The 19,533-nt window shown below is 49.9% G+C and overlaps 1 protein-coding gene across 22 annotated transcripts in view; it reads left to right on the top strand.

Moving 5' to 3' along the window:
• FRYL (FRY like transcription coactivator) overlaps window positions 1–19,533 on the top strand; it is a 387,434-nt gene that overhangs the window by 305,398 nt on the left and 62,503 nt on the right. For 20 of the 22 annotated variants that reach the window (XM_073583507.1, XM_073583505.1, XM_073583498.1 and 17 more), the window contains 8 exons: window positions 1,142–1,310; window positions 1,599–1,683; window positions 11,090–11,202; window positions 11,489–11,639; window positions 11,793–11,896; window positions 14,589–14,774; window positions 14,898–15,099; window positions 16,143–16,264. In XM_073583507.1, coding sequence (XP_073439608.1) covers window positions 1,142–1,310; window positions 1,599–1,683; window positions 11,090–11,202; window positions 11,489–11,639; window positions 11,793–11,896; window positions 14,589–14,774; window positions 14,898–15,099; window positions 16,143–16,264 — 1,132 coding nt within the window. The remainder of the gene's footprint in view (window positions 1–1,141; window positions 1,311–1,598; window positions 1,684–11,089; window positions 11,203–11,488; window positions 11,640–11,792; window positions 11,897–14,588; window positions 14,775–14,897; window positions 15,100–16,142; window positions 16,265–19,533) is intronic. The other 2 variants (XM_073583493.1, XM_073583490.1) reach the window with 1 other exon arrangement.

Genomic DNA, 19,533 nt, shown 5'->3' with positions numbered 1-19,533 from the left:
CTAACACTGTGCAGGTCATGTCGCACAGTCTGTATGGACTCCTGCAGAAAGCCCAGTTGTGTCAGGACATGTGAGATCGCAGTCCCACAGTGCACCACTGCCAGCATTACATCTTTGTTGGTGGGCTCGTCTGGAACTTGTAATTGCAAGGCTGTGAGGTGCTGTTTATTTTTTTCCACCAGATCACTCCAGCTAGGCTCAGCTCCCTTCCCCCCCTGCACTCCAGCATGGGCAGCCTCCTCCTCCTCCCCCATTCCCGGGCTCATGTCCTCTGCCACAGTCTCCTGGTCCATATCAGAGTCCTGGAGAGACTCCTGCTCTGCCTCGGCCGTGCGGGCAAAGCGCTGCAGCCTGGCCGCCACTGCCCTGTTCCTAGCCGCGCTGTCTTCTGCGGCCTCCTCTAAGGCGCGCGCTGTGGCGGCGGCGCCATCTTGGCTCCCCGCTCCGGCCTCTCCTGCCACCCTTCTCTGACCTCTTTTCCCCATATCCTGGGGTGAAGCAGCGATCTCCGGTGCCCCGCGGTGTCTACCGACTCCGGTGCAGCCTCCAGGGGTTATACTAGCCATGCTGTGGGGACGAAACGGCTGAATGAAGCAGGTATATGCGGGAGCTCAGCGGGCACACGTCCTCCTCACATGCCGCTCAGGCCACGCCCCCGTCAACGTGTCTTCTGACGCCTACTGGAGGTGGACACCCAAACGTCTGCACGTTTGCCTGAAAATGATTCACTCTGTCAGCACCATTATAGTCGTCGGCGCACACGTTGAAATCCCGTTTTTTTTTGGGGGGGGGGAGGTGTATCAGACGCAAGCCCGAACGTGGACAAAGATGCAGTATGGAAGCACCCTTGGGCACGGTGGCCAGTGTGAAATTGCAACTTTTTTTTCATATTACTATTGATATTAAAACCATTTCATAATCATATATTTTAAAAATGACACTAAACATAAAGACCTGATTTAATTAGTAGATAATTATCTGATGACACAATCTCTTTCATGTGCCCTAATTTAAAGTTTGCAATTGACCAATCTAGATTGGACATACTGAGTTTTTTCAGTCTTATTGTAAACCCCCAACTCTTGGACTTTGCAGAATGTTGATTGTAACGTGTACCCTAATACATTTCCTTGACATTCAGGTAAAGAAGGTTATTGTGTATCTGGGCAGAGATAAGACCATGCAGCTTCTGGAGGAGCTGGTCAGTGAGCTGCAGCTTACAGACCCCGTGAGTTCTGGAGTAACACACATGGACAGTCCTCCATATTACCGCATCACATCAAGCTATAAAATACCCTCTGTCACCTCAGGTGAGCAGACCCCAATGGACCACCCGCTGTATAGAGACTACAGTACGAAGTGCTTTAATATTCATTTAGATAAACACTAAGTGTTAGACTTCTGGTTACTTACATAGTAAATATCTTGCACAAATGAGCCTCATCTTTTATGTATTTCCACAACTTAATAGTCTGTTGGTTGTGGGGTCGGAGCTCCTCTTATACACAGGTTCTGGGCAGGAGATCTGATCCTTACATTGTTGTTTCTTGTGATGGATTCATATATACCTGCATTTCTTGTAAAATGTGTCCTGGCAGGAACCACGTCCAGCAGCAATACTATGGTGGCCCCCATTGACGGCAGTCACGAAAACAAGCATGCAAGGGATAGCATTGAGGAGAGGTAGGCATTGCACTCTTATTATAGTCAGTATATATGTGTATGCCGTGTTCAGCTCTGATCACATACCACCTTATGAAGTGACAGCAAATCCTGCTTTTTTTATTGGTGGAAACCACCATCCAGATTGTGACATGTTCTTGTATATAGTTGTGTATAGATATGTAATACATATGCTCATGGCCAATTCCCAGATGTTTCTCTATTGTAACTGTGATCTACCCTTGATTATTAGCCGGGACTTTTTTTTTTTTACTGTCTACCTTCCTGTTCTGCCCTGTGACATCTCTCCTGGCTCAGGAGGCGAATCTCACGTCAGCAGAGCAGTTCTTTCTCTTCTGTGGTCTGTTGATGGGGTATCACTACAGACGTCATGCTGATGGGGAGCCGGCTGTCGATCAGCTAGCGTTTCTTCTGCTTCCCATGACTGAGAGAGCAACTCTTTCTCTTCTGCTGTGCTCTGTTAATGGGCTGTCACTATTGATGTCATACTGGTAGGCAGTGGGTAGCCAGCTTGATGTCGGTAGTAATACCCCATCGACAGAGTGGGGGAGAAGGAGCAGCTCTGTCAACGTAACATCATTTGAAGCAGAACAGCCGGTAAGAGCGATTTTTAAGCCAGGCAGATCATCGCAGGACAAAAGAAGCAGGTAGTAAGCAACTACCGTCCAGTAACCTCTTAGCACCATCACTAAAAAAAAAGCAAAGTACCGGATAACCCCTTTCAATTTTTGGCAAGTCGTGCAGCACACACCATTAGAATTTGGCTCCCTTGCCAGTTCCAGTGTTTGTCATGTGACTGCAAGTATGTGATTTGTACGTATAGACGACAGTCTCAGCAGCTTTGCTCAATAGGCTGTTCAGTGACGTAGCAGAGACTAGTCGGCATGTGACCGCAAGTGTGCAAATCACACATTTGTGGTTATGACGACCGCTGTAGGCGCCAAGCAGAGTTGAATCCTAACGGTCTGTTGATTGTACACTGTTAGGCTTCAGCGAGCTGCATAGCTTGCCGAAAATATTAAGGGTTGATAAGTACTTTAATGAATGGAATTGGGCTATGTTACATTTATAATTATTGCCTATTTGCTAACTATCCTGTATTACTCCAGAGGTGTGAAAATGCAAGGTACCATTAAAGGAAATTTGTCAGGAGCTTTATATCTACGATAGCAACTGCACTGGGTATGGGACAAATCTGGCCATTCAAACATACCTTTTTGCCTGCAGTTTGATTTAGCATTGAATAAAATTGTACTTTAATGCAATTTAAATGTGAACTGACCGGTGCTATGAGGTCCATCTCAAATGCCTCAAGCCCTCTGGTTCTCTGTTGTATTTTGTGCCCAGGCCTCTGATTAACTGCTCCACCTCTGTGCACTATCACAACTTCTCGCCTGAAATATCACATGTGCAGTGCACTTCGCACCTAATATATCTGTGTATCACTGTACCAATGTGGGCAAAGCCTCACTGACTGAGTGCCCATGCTGGGCCAAGACATGAGATTTCAGCACTGGCTGACTCTCCTCCTCCTTCTAGCTGACTCCTCCTCCTTCTAGCTGACTCCTCCTCCTAGCTGACTCCTCCTCCTCCTTCTGGCTGACTCCTCCTCCTCCTTCTGGCTGACTCCTCCTCCTCCTTCTGGCTGACTCTCCTCCTCCTTCTGGCTGACTCTCCTCCTCCTTCTGGCTGACTCTCCTCCTCCTTCTGGCTGACTCTCCTCCTTCCGGTTGACTCTCCCCCACCTTCCTTACGGCTGACTCTTTGTCTTCCGACTGTCTCTCCGCCTTGCTGCAACATGACTTGAGATTTCAGCGCAAAATTCAATGTTGCAACAAAGCAGAGAGTCAACCAGAGGAAGAGAGGAGATGTAGGGCAGAGCTTAGGATGGTGAGGCAGAGCACTTCCATTGGGACCATGTTCTTAGCATGTGCAAATTAAGTAAAAGATAACTCTGCAATTCTGTATTGATCTGCAGTCAGGAAGGTTTGTCTGTGGTTTAGCCCCTACCTACTACTTAGGTACTCTCTAAGCTGCTGACAGATTGATTTTAAATTATAACATTGTAATCCAACAGAAGTAGTTATAGTTGACGTAAAATGTAGACTGAAAGCAGGAAGATAAATACTCGTTTTAATACTCTAATGCATTCAATAAAAATGCATGAAAGGAGCCATTACAGAAACAAGCTTATGTTTAGAGGAGATGTCACATGTACAATCCTCTCGCAAGGACAGACGTTCATGTAGTTTGGGAATTACACAATTCTTGGGTATGGCAATAATGTGTTCAGAGGAAAAGCAGATCAAGGACCACATATGGCTTATGAAAAGCTGTAAATGGCTGGTGTTACCATGGAAGGTGTAGTATATGTTGGTGTTAAGTTTTGATTATCATCTCCTTTTTTTTGAAACTGCACTCAAAGTGACCTTCTGACAGCAAAATGTAACGATGACCACTCTCTGCTCATTCTTCTCAGCCTTTCTGCAGCTTTCGACACTGTTGACCACCATCTCCTACTCTCTAGGCTCCAGTCACTAGGCATTAAGGACACTGCTCTATCCTGGTTCTCTTCCTCCTTCAGTGTTTTGTTCACTGGCTCCACGTCATCTCCTCTTCCTCTAGCTGTCGGGGTACCTCAGGGCTCAGTCCTTGGCCTCCTTCTCTTCTCTCTCTACACAGCCCCAATTGGACAGACCATCAGCAGATTTGGCTTTCAGTACCATCTTTATGCTGATGACACACAACTATACACGTCATCCCCCGACTTTACCCCTGCGGTTCTACAGAACGCCAGTGACTGTCTCTCCACAGGCTCTTGCATCATGTCCGCTCTCTACCGGAAACGCAACCTCTCCAAAACTGAACTACTTCTACTCCCGCCGTCTACTAACCTCCCTAAATCTGACATCTCTCTCTCCATGGGTGGCACCATAATAACACCCCGGCAGCAGGCGCGCTGTCTGGGTGTTATGTTTGACACCAATCTCTCCTTCACATCCCATATACAATCTGTTACCCGCTCTTGCCGCTTACACCTAAAGAACATGTCCAGAATTCGCCCTTTTCTCACCATGGAAACAACAAAAACCCTCAGTCGCATTGATCCACTCCCGCCTGGACTACTGCAGCGCTCTATTAATTGGCCTCCCCGTTACTCGACTTTCCCCTCTCCAGTCCATACTTAATGCAGCATCCAGGGTCATCCATCTTGCTAATCTGAACTCAGACGCGTCCGATCTTTGCCAGTCGTTACACCGGTTGCCCAAAGCTCTCCACAGTGCGGCACCCCCTACATCTCCTCCCTCATTTCTGTCTATCGGCCTAACCGACTGCTGCGCTCTGCAAACGACTTTCGACTAACCTCTGCGCTAATCCGCACCTCCCGACTCCAAGACTTCTCCCGAGCTGTGCCATTCCTCTGGAATGCTTTACTCCAAGAAATTAGGACTATCCGCAATTTGCATAGTTTTAGACACTCTCTCAAAACACATTTGTTCAGAGCGGCCTATCACGTTCACTAATCAGTGTCATTTTATGTGTAAAGCTATGTGCACACGGTGCAGATTCTGCTGCGGATCCGCAGCAGAACTGCATGTGATGTACAGTACCATTATAGCCTATGTAAATCAAAATCCGCAGTGCACATGCTGCGGTTTTTTCCACGCATATTTGCTGCCGATTGAAAAATGCAGCATGTCCACTTCTTACTCTGTCGCCTCATTGGGGGACACAGAACCATGGGTGTTGTGCTGCTGTCCACTAGGAGGCGACACTGTGCATAATCTGAAAAAGATTAACTATGGCTCCTCCTCTGCAGTATACACCCCTGGACGGCGTCAGCCTTCTCCAGTTTTTGCTTAGTGTCGCAAGGAGGCACACCTAAAGAATTTTTCTTTTTTTCCGTTTTTTTCTTCCGGATGACAGATGAAGAAAAGTGGGTCTCCTCAGTGGGACTCCCGGCATGGCTCCTTCCTCGGCCCCCTATTATGGGGTGCCCAGGTGAAGCTGAGATGGCGGTTCCCCATGTCGCTCCTTCCCCAGTCCTGCGGGTGCTGGTTCGAAGTTGAGACCCCCCTCCTTCCCCAATTCCTTTTGGTCTTGGGTTGAGGTCGAGGCGAGGAAGAAGCCCCCTGACGGTGACAGCAGCACCCTCCCTAATCCCCCTCTGGGGTATTAGATTGAGACGCCGCAGGTAGGGTTTGTCCATGGCAACCTGCGCAGCATCCAGGGACCCCAGCCAGCTGCGGGTTCCTGTCAGGGCCGGGGGGAGTGTGGGCAGGCATAGCACATGCAGACACAGGGCTCTCTGCGCCCCTGTGTCTGCGGCAGCATTAGTCTACAGCGCCGCAGGGGAATCCATCACAGGGCCCCACTCCAGGTTGTGGCCCCACTGCTAGCCTGCCTTTCAGTCCGGGGGGGGGGGGGGGTCTGGTTAAAATCCGACCCCCCCCCCCGGACTACCGCGCCGCCCTGGAGCCCTTCCTCGGCACAGAAGTCTGTTAGGCCGCGGTTTCGACCTAGCTGTCGCCGCCTCCTCTCCGCGCCCCGGCCCGCCCCCCAAATGACAAATATGACACTCCACAGTGTCATAGAAGGGGCGGATCGAGGCAGAAAGGGCGCGCTTTTACATGACCCTGCATGCTCTTTTCAGCTCTCCGCCCCCTTCTTCTCCCTCCTCATCTCCTCGGCAGCCATCTTTGCTGCAGCAGACGCCGTCTCATACAGCAGCAGCAACGCCAGCAGTCTCCAGGGGGCACAGGACTGTGAATTGTCAGCGCTAGACCTAGGGGCACACTGGTGGGGTAAGATCACAGCCGGGTTCTCTTTGCTCGGCTGTGAATCCATATTACCTACAAGGTTTTCCTATAGTCTCCCCTGCGTAGTCACCCCTGTACAGTCCTCTGCTAGCCAGCCTCTGTGCACTATGCCGGGCTCAAGGAAAAGAACCAGGCAGGACTGTTTTTATGCTTTTTGCACAGCCTGCAAAGCCACTCTCCCCAGTGGCAGCGCGTACCCGCACTGCAAGGATTGTATCCAAAATACTGGGTCAGAGCCCCAGGAAGCCCCCATCATTGTTTCAGGGGCCGCTACCACGCCGGAATGGGCTACCCAGATGTCGCAGTCTATGGCACAGGCCATAGATAACCTGACCTCCACATTACTCCAGGCTCTGCAGGGTCATGTCTCGGCTATGAGTGTTACCCAGCAAAGGGACAGCTCCACCCAGGGACAGGCCGTTTCTGGCTCTCCCAGACATAAGCGGACCCACACGTCGCGTTCCTCTGTGTCATCCCATAGCACACGGTCATCCCCCTCCAGGGAGAGACACTGTAGTTCCAGGTCGCCTAGACCGTCCCCTACCAGAGACAGACAACGCAGATCTCCGAAAGAAGACCTCCGCCCATCTCACCCACCAGGGAACGCCTGAGCGATACGCAGGATACGGAAGGCATCTGTGACTCCCGACTCAGACAATGAGACAGAGAGGTCTCTGGTCCCTTGTCCCCCTAGCAACACAGCGCTAGTTGAGGACATAATCTCTTCCATCCATCGGGTGCTGGACATTTCCGATCCAACCCCGGAAGTCCCAGAACACAAGATTTGCTTTGAAGGTGTTCTGAAACCACCTAAGGTTTTCACTAACCACCCGGAATTTCAAACGATCCTTACGAAGCAGTTTTCGCAGCCTGATAAGAAATTCAACAATCGCAAATATTTAGAGGCTAGGTACCCCTTCCCACAAAAGGACACCAAGCAGTGGACAGATCCACCCGAAGTGGACCCCCCAGTCTCTAGACTAGCAGCACAGACCCTCCTCTCACTGCCAGATAGCTCAACCCTCAGGGGAGCAGCAGACCGACAGGTAGAACGCATGGCTCGTTCAGTGTTCGAAGCGGCAGGGGCCTCCCTGGCCCCCGCGTTCGTTTCAGTTTGGGCGGCCTTCAAACTTCAAATCCTGAGCTGTCGGACCAAGCGGTTCAAGTAGCAGTAGTAGCAGATTACATGTTTCGTGCAGCCCTTAACTCCGCAAGAGGTGTAGCGGGGATAGCAGCAAACGCCATCACAAGTCGGCGTATCCTCTGGCTGCGGGAATGGAAAGCGGATGCGGCCTCAAAGAAATCCCTCACGCATCTCCTGTACTTCAGTGGACAAAATCGTAACCGCTCTCCACGCAGGGACAACCCACGGGCGGCGCAGAGGCCGGACAGGACCTGGCAGTCGAAAGCAGGCCAGGCGAAGCCCAAAGGAGGAAAACCTCAGAATTTCGCCTCATCATGACTCACGAACTCCGGAAGTCACCCCACCAGTAGGCGGACGACTTCTACTCTTTCATCAAGTCTGGCTGCCTATTACAGAAGACAGGTGGGTCAGGGAAATAGTGTCTTCCGTATACAAGATAGAGTTCACTTCCAGTCCACCGAACCGGTTCTTCCTCTCTGTTCCACCAAAACCGCCAGACAAGGCTCGTGCCTTTCACCAGGCGGTCTCCTCTCCTTCAAGCAGGAGTCGTAGTACCGATTCCCACGACCGAACGCTTCCGAGGGTTCTACTCCAATCTATTCATAGTCCCCAAGAAAGGAGGCAGCGTCCGGCCCATACTAGACCTAAAACAACTCAACAAATATGTACAGGTCCGTCATTTTCGCATGGAGTCCCTTCGGTCCATCATTGCGTCCATGGAGCAGGGACAATATCTCGCCTCCATAGACATACAAGACGCATACCTGCATATACCAATTGCTCCCGCCCATCAAAGATTTCTCACGTTCGCGATCAACCAGGACCACTGCCATCTTCCTGGCACTGAGAGCCTCTCATTACTTGCTGGCAGCCTCTCATATCAGGATACAGTCGGGCAATGCCACGGCGGTGGCATATGTGAATCACCAAGTCAGGACCCGCAGTACCGAAGCGATGAGAGAAGTGGCACATATCCTCCACTGGGCGGAAGACACGAGGTCGGTACTCTCTTCGGTCCACATTCCGGGTGTGGACAACTGGGAAGCCGACTTCCTCAGCAGACAAGGAATGGACTCGGGGGAGTGGTCTCTTCATCCCGAAAATTTCACCAGGTCTGCCATCGCTGGGGGACCCCGGACGTGGTCCTAATGGCATCCCATCTCAATGCCAAGGTCTCCTGGTTCAGGACTGGACCCAGTCCCAGCTTCTGAACATTTTTCCACCCCTCCCCCTGATCTCCAGAGTCGTGAGGAAGATCAAACAAGAGGAGTTCCAACCATCCTGATCGTGCCGGACTGGCCCAGACGTACATGGTACGCCGACATCGTACAACTTACAGAAGACCCCCCTGGCGTCTCCCCGACCGTCAAGACCTTCTGTCACATGGTCCGTTCTACCATCAGAACTCGGGGGCTCTCAATTCTGACAGCGTGGCCCTTGAAACCTGGGTTCTAACCCAGGCAGGGCTCTCACCAGATGTCATTACGACCATGATCAGGGCAAGGAAGCCAGCCTCCGCCAAGATTTATTACCGTACCTGGAGAGCTTTTTTTTACCTGGTGCAAATCTCGCGGACAGGTCCCACTCCCTTATTTCCTCCCAAAGGTACTTGGGTTTCTTCAATCGGGCCTGGACGCCTAGGCTCGCTTAAGAGCCAGGTGTCGGCGCTCTCGGTGCTCTTTCAGAGGCGCATCGCTAACAAGCCGCAAGTAAGGACCTTTCTCCAGGGGGTTTCCCGATTGGTTCCCCCCTACAGACGTCCACTGGAAACGTGGGACCTCAACCTGGTCCTGACAGCATTGCAGGCACCACCTTTCGAACCCCTTAAGGAAGTCACACTCAGCATTCTATCACAGAAAGTGTTTTTTCTGGTGGCAATCACCTCGCTTCGCAGGGTGTCTGAATTGTCAGCACTCTCCTGCAGACGGCCCTTCCTAGCCTTTCACCAGGGCAAGGTGGTTCTCCGTACAGTCCCATCCTTCCTTCCGAATGTTGTGTCCAGCTTCCTCCTCAATGAGGAAATTTCACTGCCATCCCTTTACCCGGTTCCAGTTCATAGAGTGGAGAAGGCTCTGCATACGCTTGACCTCGTCAGGGCATTGCGTATATACGTGTCTAGGACTGCACCCTTCCGGAAGTCTGATTCCCTTTTCCTTCTTCTGGAAGGCGTTCAAAAGGGTCTGCTGGCTTCCAAAGCTACCCTTGCCAGGTGGATCAAGTCCACCATACAAGAGGCTTACCGCCTTAACAATTCACCTCTTCCGTCCGGTATCACGGCACACTCTACGCGGGCAGTAGGGGCCTCCTGGGCCATTCGGCACAGGCTTCGGCACAAAAAGTGTGTAAGGCGGCCACTTGGACTAGCCTACACACGTTTACGAAACACTACAGTGTTCATACCCAGTCCTCAGTGGATGCGAGCCTGGGTAGACTGGTTCTGCAGGCGGCAGTGCCCCAAGTTTAGGGACCTGCTAGCACAATATTCGTCCATTGCTTCCCACCGAGGGACTGCTTTGAGACGTCCTATGGTTCTGTGTCCCCCAATGAGGTGACAGAGTAAAGGACATTTTTGTGTACTCACCGTAAAATCTCTTAGCCTCTAATTGAGGGACACAGCTCCCACCCTGTTGCCCTTACTGGCCATTGTTTACGGTTGAGTTCTTATATTGCTCTTTGAGCTCGTACATAGTTACAGGCATGGTTATGTCGTTTCTGTTACGTTCCTCCTAATGCTTTTGCACAAAACTGGAGAAGGCTGACACCGTCCAGGGGTGTATACTGCAGAGGAGGAGCCATAGTTAATCTCTTTCAGATTATGCATAGTGTCGCCTCATAGTGGACAGCAGCATAACACCCATGGTTCTGTGTCCCCCAATTAGAGGCTAAGAGAAATTTTAAGGTGAGTACACAAAAATCTCCTTTTTGTGTGGATTTGCTGCACTTTTCCACGTGCTCCATTCTAGAAAACAGCACAAAAAATGCAGTAAATCCACAGTAAATATGCACTAAATCCACAGGTAAAATGCAGGTCACTTTATCTGCGGATTTTTTAAAATCTGCACAGAAAATTGCTCAGCAGATTCCGCACCGTGTGCACATAGCCTTGGTGTGCATGTGTAGCTCATTCACTATCTCCATTCATCCCCCACTCCCTTAAGATGGCTGGGCCATCATTGTATATACACCCCTGTACTCTGTATCTCCCCCACCTCATTGTAGATTGTAAGCTCTCACGAGCAGGGTCATCTTATTTTGCTTTAATTATTGTATTGTTAATGTTGTTACTTATGACTTGTGTTTTGAAACTGTTAAACTGTAAAGCGCTGCAGAATATTTTGGCGCTATATAAATAAAGATTTTTATTTTCTTATTTGTGTGTGGCTGAAGTCTTACACTATGTGTTCTTGCTTTTTTTTTTTCTTTTTTCTTTTTTTATTAATAGCTATGCCCATCTTGATATCTACAGTGGTCTGAACAGCAACCTAAACCGCCAGCACCACCGACTGGAGTCGCGATACAGCAGCAGTTCTGGGGGCTCTTATGAGGAGGAGAAAAGTAATTATGACACTTATTGGATAATACTTGTTTTTTTTTGTTTTTAATACAGTCAGTCCTACAGTGTTGATCCCAGATGCCAAAAATCTCGATCACAAACATGGCAACTAAAATAAATCTAGTCAAAATGTTCTTTTAAAAAAAAACAAAAACTTCTATAGAGCACTTATAGCAAAGAAAACATACCGCAGTGCCTAAAAGTGTCCTTACTTTCTGGAAGCCAGGATTGGATGCGTCTGACAGATCCATACATCACCTTAGTTGGGTTTCCCTCTTTGTTTTGCAGGTGACTCCATGCCACTGTTCTCCAGCTGGCGCTTAAAAGTGATGGAGCACAACCGAGCCGAGCCGCTGCCCTTCCCTCCCACAGGAGGTTGCTGGTCACCCCTTGTGGATTATTTGCCAGAGACGACATCCCCTGGCACATCGCTGCACCGGTACTACTGTAGTCCCAGCACTACCAGTCATATGTTCTGTATTCTTACATCAGTTAGTTGTAGACCGTGCCATTGTTGGGTCCTAGTCTGAATCTATGGCAGGGGTTTTTTTTTTTTTTTTTTACCTTTTTAACTTCCTAAAATATTTTGCAGGTGCAACATAGCGGTGATCCTCCTGACAGATCTGATCACGGACCATAGTGTGAAGGTGGAGTGGGGAGGCTACTTGCATCTCTTACTCCATGCCATCTTTATAGGTAACTGCTTGTTTTTTACCAATGTGAAATTCCATTCCTTTAGCTGGTTGTGCGGGATTAATATTATTGTATTTAAATCAGTGCGCTACAAAGAAATACATAAGCGCTGTGTTGAATTTATTATACTTTGCTGACATCAGTGGTCTTCTGTAATTTTGGAATTGTCAACTGTGAATGTGAAAGAAGTTTCTCGTGATCATAAATCAGTAAGCTGTTTTGCTAATTAACTCTTATTAAAAATCCTCTGTCGTCAAGAATAGCGGAACTTTTAATATTATAGTGGATTGCTCTTTGCTTTGCTCACCGGTCACCTCTGCAGTCTTATCAGCAGTGGCCAGTCTCCTAAGCTAAAAGCGTGCACTTGCAATCTCTTTGCTATAGAGCGTGCAAGCACTATTCTAAGGCTAGCTGGATAACCTGCCAGTGTCAGTGCCCCTATGCTTCTCTGATGCTGAAGAGGCTATGTTGCCTCTGTTTGCAGCATGGGAGATTGCATCGCTCAGGCCAGCACTTCAGCCATGCCGCCGACCTGAACTGCCAGTCATTCTGGAGCGTACAGCCCACCGCAAGCTGGAGGCAAAGGAGCTTGCAAAGGAGCTTGCAATTAAGCTAGTACAAAGAGAATGCCCTAAAATATTCTAAGTACTAGCTTCTCTCCTATTTGTGGTCTGGAGCAGACCTGGGCAAAGTGCCTGGCTGTCTCAGTCCGGACCGAGACAGCCGTGGGACTGGAAATCAGAGGTCCATGGGACGGACGGTGTCCGCCCGCTTGCTGTTTGCATGTGCGGCTCTACGCTGCGCTGCTGACTCCATTGGTCTCCTGCCACTTCCTCCACCAATCGGTGTGTGAAACATTTCATTCTGTCAGCTGTGTACTCCGTAGAGTCCACGCACTGGAGGCAGGGAGAGAAGCAGAGTGCCACGGAACAGGTCTGAGGTTAGTATGTGTTTTTTTTTTTTTTGTTTTTTTTTGTTGCTGTTTTTTTTTTTTCTTCTCATGTATATGGGGAGGCAATGGGGGGGTGACTTGGTGGTGCACGCAGGGGGGGGTGACATGGTGCTGCATACAGGGGGGCACGCGGCGGGGTGACATGTTGCTGCACACAGTGGGTGACATACTGCACGTGGTGCTGCATATGTGGGCGACATGCTGCATATGGTGAGGCTATGGGGGCCACATGCTGCACATGGGGAGGCTCATGCAGTGTATATAGGGAGGCTGAGTGGGGCTCATGTAGAGTATATAGGGAGGCTGTGTGGGGCTCATGCCACATATAGGGTAGGCACTGTGGGGCTCATGCAATATATAGAGAGGTTGTGTGGGGCTCATGCCGCATATAAGGGGCTGTTGGGGGGCTCATACGATATACAGAAGGGGCTGTGCTCGGGTTCAAACGATATATAGGGGGGTGTCAGCATACTTAATTCTTCTCAATATTAAGTTATACAATTAATATTTAATAAAATTATCAATAATATAATTATAATATATCAATATTAATATTGAGCAGAATTAGTTTTTGTCTATTGGTTTGGCCCTCCACAACAGTCACGGTCTCTCATGTGGCCCCTTGGGAAAATTAATTGCCCACCCCTGGTCTGGAGTGTTCCAGTAGGGAAATTTGGCAATGTTATGACAGCTCTATGCAAAATCTTGTGATTTGCTTGCACTGCACGATGTGCAAAGTTAAATGGATGCCGACCAGCAACATGCCTGCCAGGAAGTGAGTGCTACTAGGATCCCTGTCGTGATAATCGTGCAGTGTAAATGGCCCTTTAGGGTGTGTGCACACGTTGCGGGTTCTGCTGCGGACTCGCAGCAGATTTGGCCCTCTGGATCCGCAGCAGGTCCGCAGGCATTGTACAGTACAATGCAAATCAATGGGATTTAAAAACAGCAGTGCACATGCTGCTGATTTTTCCACGCGGATTTACTGCGGTTTTAAATCCGCAGCATGTCTATTCTCTCTGAGGATTCCGCAGCGGTTTGACACCTGTTCCATTGTCCAGGTGTCAAACCGAAAGGGAAAACCGCTGGCAAATCCGCAGGAAAACCGCAGGTCACTTTACCTGCGGATTTAAAAAAAAAAAAAATCCGCAGCTGAAACCGCACTGTGTGCACTCACCCTTAGACTGGAACCACAGACAGTGATTATTGGGCGATAACCAGCAGGAACGAGAAGTGTCAGTCCTTCATTCCATTCTTCCATTCCATCTGTATCTGCTTCTGATTGGTTCAAAAACCTAATAACAGTCTACTGTGCTCTTCAAGCTGTATGTAATCTCAAGCCATTAACGGGGACTTTGATTTCTCCGAGTTCTTCTTATATTACAGGGTGGGCCATTTATATGGATACACCTGGGTGGGCCATTTAAAAAGTTGGCTCCAAAATGGCCAACTTCAAAATGGCCGCCATGGTCACCACCCATCTTGAAAAGTTTTCCCCCTCCCTTATACTAATGTGCCTCAAACAGAAAGTTGATATCACCATCCATTCCCATTTTATTTAGGTGTATCCATATACATGGCCCACCCTGGTGTATCCATATGAATGGCCCACCCTGTAGATGCATGAAGGGGCTTATTGTGCTTTTTGGGTCTAGTTTAAAGTTGCTAATGAGACAAGGGTGAAGAGAAACCTATAATTATCTCTGCTAGTTTCTGATATGTTTGTGATTTTGTCATCTTTAGGTTTCGACCACTACCACCCAGAAGTGTATGAACATTGCAAGCGTCTGCTTTTACACTTACTGATTGTGGTGGGATCTAATAGTAGTGTGCAAAGTGTGGCCTCCATCCTCCTCAGGAATAGGGAGTGCAATGAACCTCGGGTGCTGACTGTAAAAAGCAATGCCCATCTAGAATTCTCCTTCACCGGTAAGTCCTTTGTGTAAAACAATACATATGTGACCGGTATCGCGCACGGCACCAGCTGCACCAACGGGACGCTTTCAGTTGCACAATTGGGAGACCTGTCTCTTATTTTGTTTGCTTTTTCAGGTATTAATGACTTTATTCCTGAATACCAGCCTTCCCCCATGACGGACTCAGGGCTCAGCTCAAGTTCTACCTCTTCTAGCATCAGCTTGGGGAATACAAGCTCTGCTGTTCCTCACTTACATACGAGCATCCTCAATGAGACAGATCTCTCGATGGAGCAGGATGAGAAAGTCAAAACACTCATCGAGTTCATTACATCAAGGTATGCTGCTTCTCATTTTGCACACTAGTATATCCATGATTAGTATTTACATCTCTTCTTTTTTTTTTTTTTCCACTTTATGAAAAGTGGTCCTCAAAAGGACTGGAATCACGTAAAATAACAAAGACCAGTAGTACTCGCCCTCTATGGGGTCAACGCAAGCTCTCCAAAGTCACTCCAGTCTCTATGATTTGGCTCCAGCAGTGACGTCACAACTGCCGTGTAACCAGTGATCTCAGGGACCTTATTTATGTAGATGCCACGAGACACTGATTGGCGGCAGCGGTGGTCAGGGCTGTGGAGTCGGTAAGCCAAACCTCTGACTCCGACTCCTCAATTTCTATGACTATTAGGCTAAGTTCACACGTAGCGGAACTCTCGCGGAAATTACCTCGAGAGTTCCGGAATTCCATTCCGCGGGAAAAATCGCATTTTAAATTCCCGCGATTTTCCCGCGGAAAAACTAGCATTTTGCAAGCGTAATTAGCTTGCAAAATGCTAGCGTTTTCCAAGCGATCTGTAGCATCGCTTGGAGAACTGATTTGACAGGTTGGTCACACTCGTCAAACATAGTGTTTGACAAGTGTGACCAACTTTTTACTACTGAGGCCACCTATGCAGCATCAGTAGTAAAAGATAAAATATAAAAAAAAACAAAAAATGGTGTTATTCTTACCTTCCGACGTCCCGCGCAGCCTTCCCGCCTCTCTCCACGCTCTCGTTCCAAGTAATCCTTTGCGAAAATGCCCGCGATGATGTACGTTCTCGCGGGATCCCGACGTCTCGCGGTCATTCGCGATGACCGCGAGACTTCGCGATCCCGCGAGAACGGACGCCATCGCGGGCATTTTCGCAAAGGATTACTGGGAACTGGAGCGTGGAGAGAGGCGGCAAGGCTGCGCGGAACGCGATCCATCCTTTAATGTTTCCTTGATGCTCCAGGAAAATCTTGTATTGTGTACAAGCACCCTGACAAAGAACATATTAATAAATTAAGCGTTGGAGGGTTAAGGCGCTTATTATTTTTACTATTTGCATTTCAGAAAAAGAGGACCTCTATGGAACCATGAAGATGTTTCTGCGAAAAATCCATCAATTAAAAGTGCAGAGCAGCTAACAGCATTTTTAAAACACGTGGTCACGGTCTTCAAGCACTGTAGGTCAGGTATGTGTCTAACCTAAGGTAAATCCATTGGTATCTCTAGGCTTTGCTGTTTTGTTTATTTATTTTTTACTCTGTCGCCTAATTGGGGGACACAGAACCGTGGGTGTTATGCTGCTGTCCACTAGGAGGCGACACTATGCATAATCTGAAAAAGATTAACTTTGGCTCCTCCTCTGCAGTATACACCCCTGGACGGCGTCAGCCTTCTCCAGTTTTTGCTTAGTGTCACAAGGAGGCACACCTTTTTTTCTTCCGTTTTTTTTTTTGTTTTTTTTTCCTTTTTTTCGTCCGGAAATACAGATGAAGAAAAGAGGGTCTCCAGCGAGACTCCCGGCATGGCTCCCTTCTCGGTCCCCTATTAGGGGTACCCGGTTGAGGTCGAGGTGGCTATTCCCCATGTCGCTCCCTCCCCAGTCCCTCGGGTCCTGGTTCGAGGTCGAGACCCCCCTCCTTCCCCAACCCCTTTAAGGGGTCTGGGTTGAGGTTGAGGCGAGGATGAAGACCCCCTGACGGTGACAGACGCACCCTCCCTAATCCACCGCAGGGGGCATTAGGTTGAGACGCCTCAGGTAGGGTCGGAGATCAGGCAGCATTCCGCAGCTTCCAGGGACCCCAGGCCGGCTGAGGGATCCTGTGGGGGCCGGGGGAGGGTGCGGACTGGATGGCACAGCAGAGACAGGACTTTTCTGCATCCCTGTCTCTGCAGCAGCAGCGGCTCCATATCGCTCCAGGGGCCCCCCATACAGGAACCGCTACCCCTGCTACCCCCACCGCTATCCAGTCGACCATTCTGGGGGGGTCTGGTACAAATCCGCCCCCCCCCCCCCCCCCCCCCCCCCCGGACTACCGCACCGCTCTGGAGCCCTCCTGTGCATCATTCCTCTAATTTAGACCGCGGCTTCAGCCTAGCCGAAGCCGCCGCCTTTTCCCCGCCCCCCGGATGACCAAAATGACACACTGGAGTGTCATAGAAGGGGCGGATTGAGGCAGAAAGGGGGCGTTTTTACACAGCCCAGCGCGCCCTTTTCAGCTCTCCGCCCCCTCCTCCCTCTCCTCAGAGTCCCGGTGGCCATTTTTTCTGGATGAGATCCAGGAGAGGAGCATCACAGCGGTCTCCGGGGGGCACAGAACTGGGATCTGTCGGCGCTGGACCTAGGGGCACACCGGTGGGGTAAGCTCACAGCTGGGTTCTCATTACTCAGCTGTGAATCTATACTTCCTATATGGCTTTCTGTGGGTTCCCTCTGCGTAGCCACCCCTGTACGATCCCTTATAGCCAGCCTCTGTGCACTATGCTGGGCTCAAGGAAGAGAACCAGGCAGGAATGTTTCTATGCATTCTGCACAGCTTGCAAAGCCACGCTCCCCAGTGGCAGCACGTATCCGCACTGCCGGGACTGCATCCTGAACTCTGGGTCAGAACCCCAGGGAGTCCCTACTGACGCTTCAGTGTCACAGGCCACGCCGGAATGGGCAACTCAGATGTCTCAGTCCATGACACAGTCCATAGACAACCTAACTGCTACATTGCTGCAAGCTCTGCAGAGTCGGGCCCCGGCTATGGACGGTACACAGCAAACGGACAGCTTGTCTCAGGAACATGCTGCTTCCGACTCTCACAGACGTAAGCGGACCCACAGGTCTCTATCACCTGAGTCGCACTATAGCACAAGGTCGTCCCCCTCCAGGGAGAGACAGCGTCATTCCAGGTCTCCTGGGCAGTCCCCTGCCACAGACAGACAGTGCAATTTACCACAGGGATCCCCCACCACAGAAGACCCCCGCCCCAGGTCGCCCTCCAGGGATCACCTTAGCGAGGCACAGGATTCGGAGGGCATCTGTGACTCCGACTCAGATAACGAAACGGACAGGCGTGGTACCTTCTCCCCCTAGCAATACAGCGCTAGTTGAGGACATAATTTCTGCCATTCATCGGGTGCTAAAAATTCCAGAGTCGGCCCCGGAAGTCCCAGAACATAGGATTTGCTTCGAAAGTGTTCAGAAACCACCTAAGGTCTTCCCTAATCACCATGAGTTTGAGAAAATACTTACCAAACAGTTTGCGCAGCCTGAGAAAAAATTCGCTAATCGCAAATATTTGGAAGCGAAGTACCCCTTCCCACAGAAAGACACCAAACAATGGACAGATCCACCTGAAGTGGACCCTCCGGTTTCTAGGCTAGCAGCGCAGACTTTACTCTCTCTGCCGGATAGCTCAACCCTCAGGGACGCAGCAGACCGGCAAGTAGAACGCATGGCTCATTCTATTTTCGAAGCGGCAGGCGCCTCTCTGGGCCCTGCGTTTGCTTCAGTTTGGGCAGCCAAGGCCATCCTGGCTTGGGCCAAAAAACTACAGGAGGGTCTTCAGGCTTCAAATCCTGAGCTCTCGGACCAAGCGGTCTAGATAGCAGTGGTAGCAGACTACATGATTCATGCAGCCCTGGATTCCGCCAGAGGTGTTGCGGGAATAGCATCAAACGCCATCACGATCCGACGCATCCTCTGGCTGCGAGAATGGAAAGCGGATGCGGCCTCAAAGAAGTCCCTCACGCGACTTCCGTATTTTACTGGAAGACTTTTCGGCGAAAAGTTGGATACCATGATAGCCAATGCCACTGGGGGTAAGAGTACTTCTCTCCCTCAACTAAAACCGAAACGCACGTTTAAACGAAGAAACCAGACGCGATTCCGATCCTTTCGGAATTCCTCGGGCTGGTCCGTTTCGCGCCCAGTGCAAAACCGTAACCGTTGTCCACGCAGGGACAACCCACGGACGCAGCAGCGACCGGACAGGGCTTGGCAGTGGAAAGCAGGCCAAGCGAAACCCAAGGGAGGAAAACCTCAGAACTTCGCTTCATCATGACTCGCGACCTCCGGAAGACACCCCACCAGTAGGCGGCCGACTTTTACTCTTTCAGCAAGTCTGGCTGCCTATTACAGAAGACAGGTGGGTCAGGGAAATAGTGTCTTCCGGATACAAGATAGAGTTCACTTCCGTTCCACCGAACCGGTTCTTCCTTTCTATTCCTCCAACACCACCAGAAAAGGCTTGTGCTTTCCACCAAGCGGTTTCCTCTCTCCTTCAATCAGGAGTTGTGGTGCCGGTTCCCGCGAACGAGAGATTCCGAGGATTCTACTCAAATTTGTTCGTAGTCCCCAAGAAAGGAGGCGGCGTCCGACCCATACTGGACCTAAAACAGCTCAACAATTACGTACGGGTCCGTCATTTCCGCATGGAGTCCCTCCGGTCCATCATTGCATCCATGGACG

This window comes from Dendrobates tinctorius, unplaced genomic scaffold, assembly GCF_039654945.1.
Source record: "Dendrobates tinctorius isolate UK_male_01 unplaced genomic scaffold, ASM3965494v1 ptg000079l, whole genome shotgun sequence".
Classification (NCBI taxonomy): domain Eukaryota; kingdom Metazoa; phylum Chordata; class Amphibia; order Anura; family Dendrobatidae; genus Dendrobates; species Dendrobates tinctorius.
This window is presented reverse-complemented; position numbering and strand designations above follow the sequence as displayed.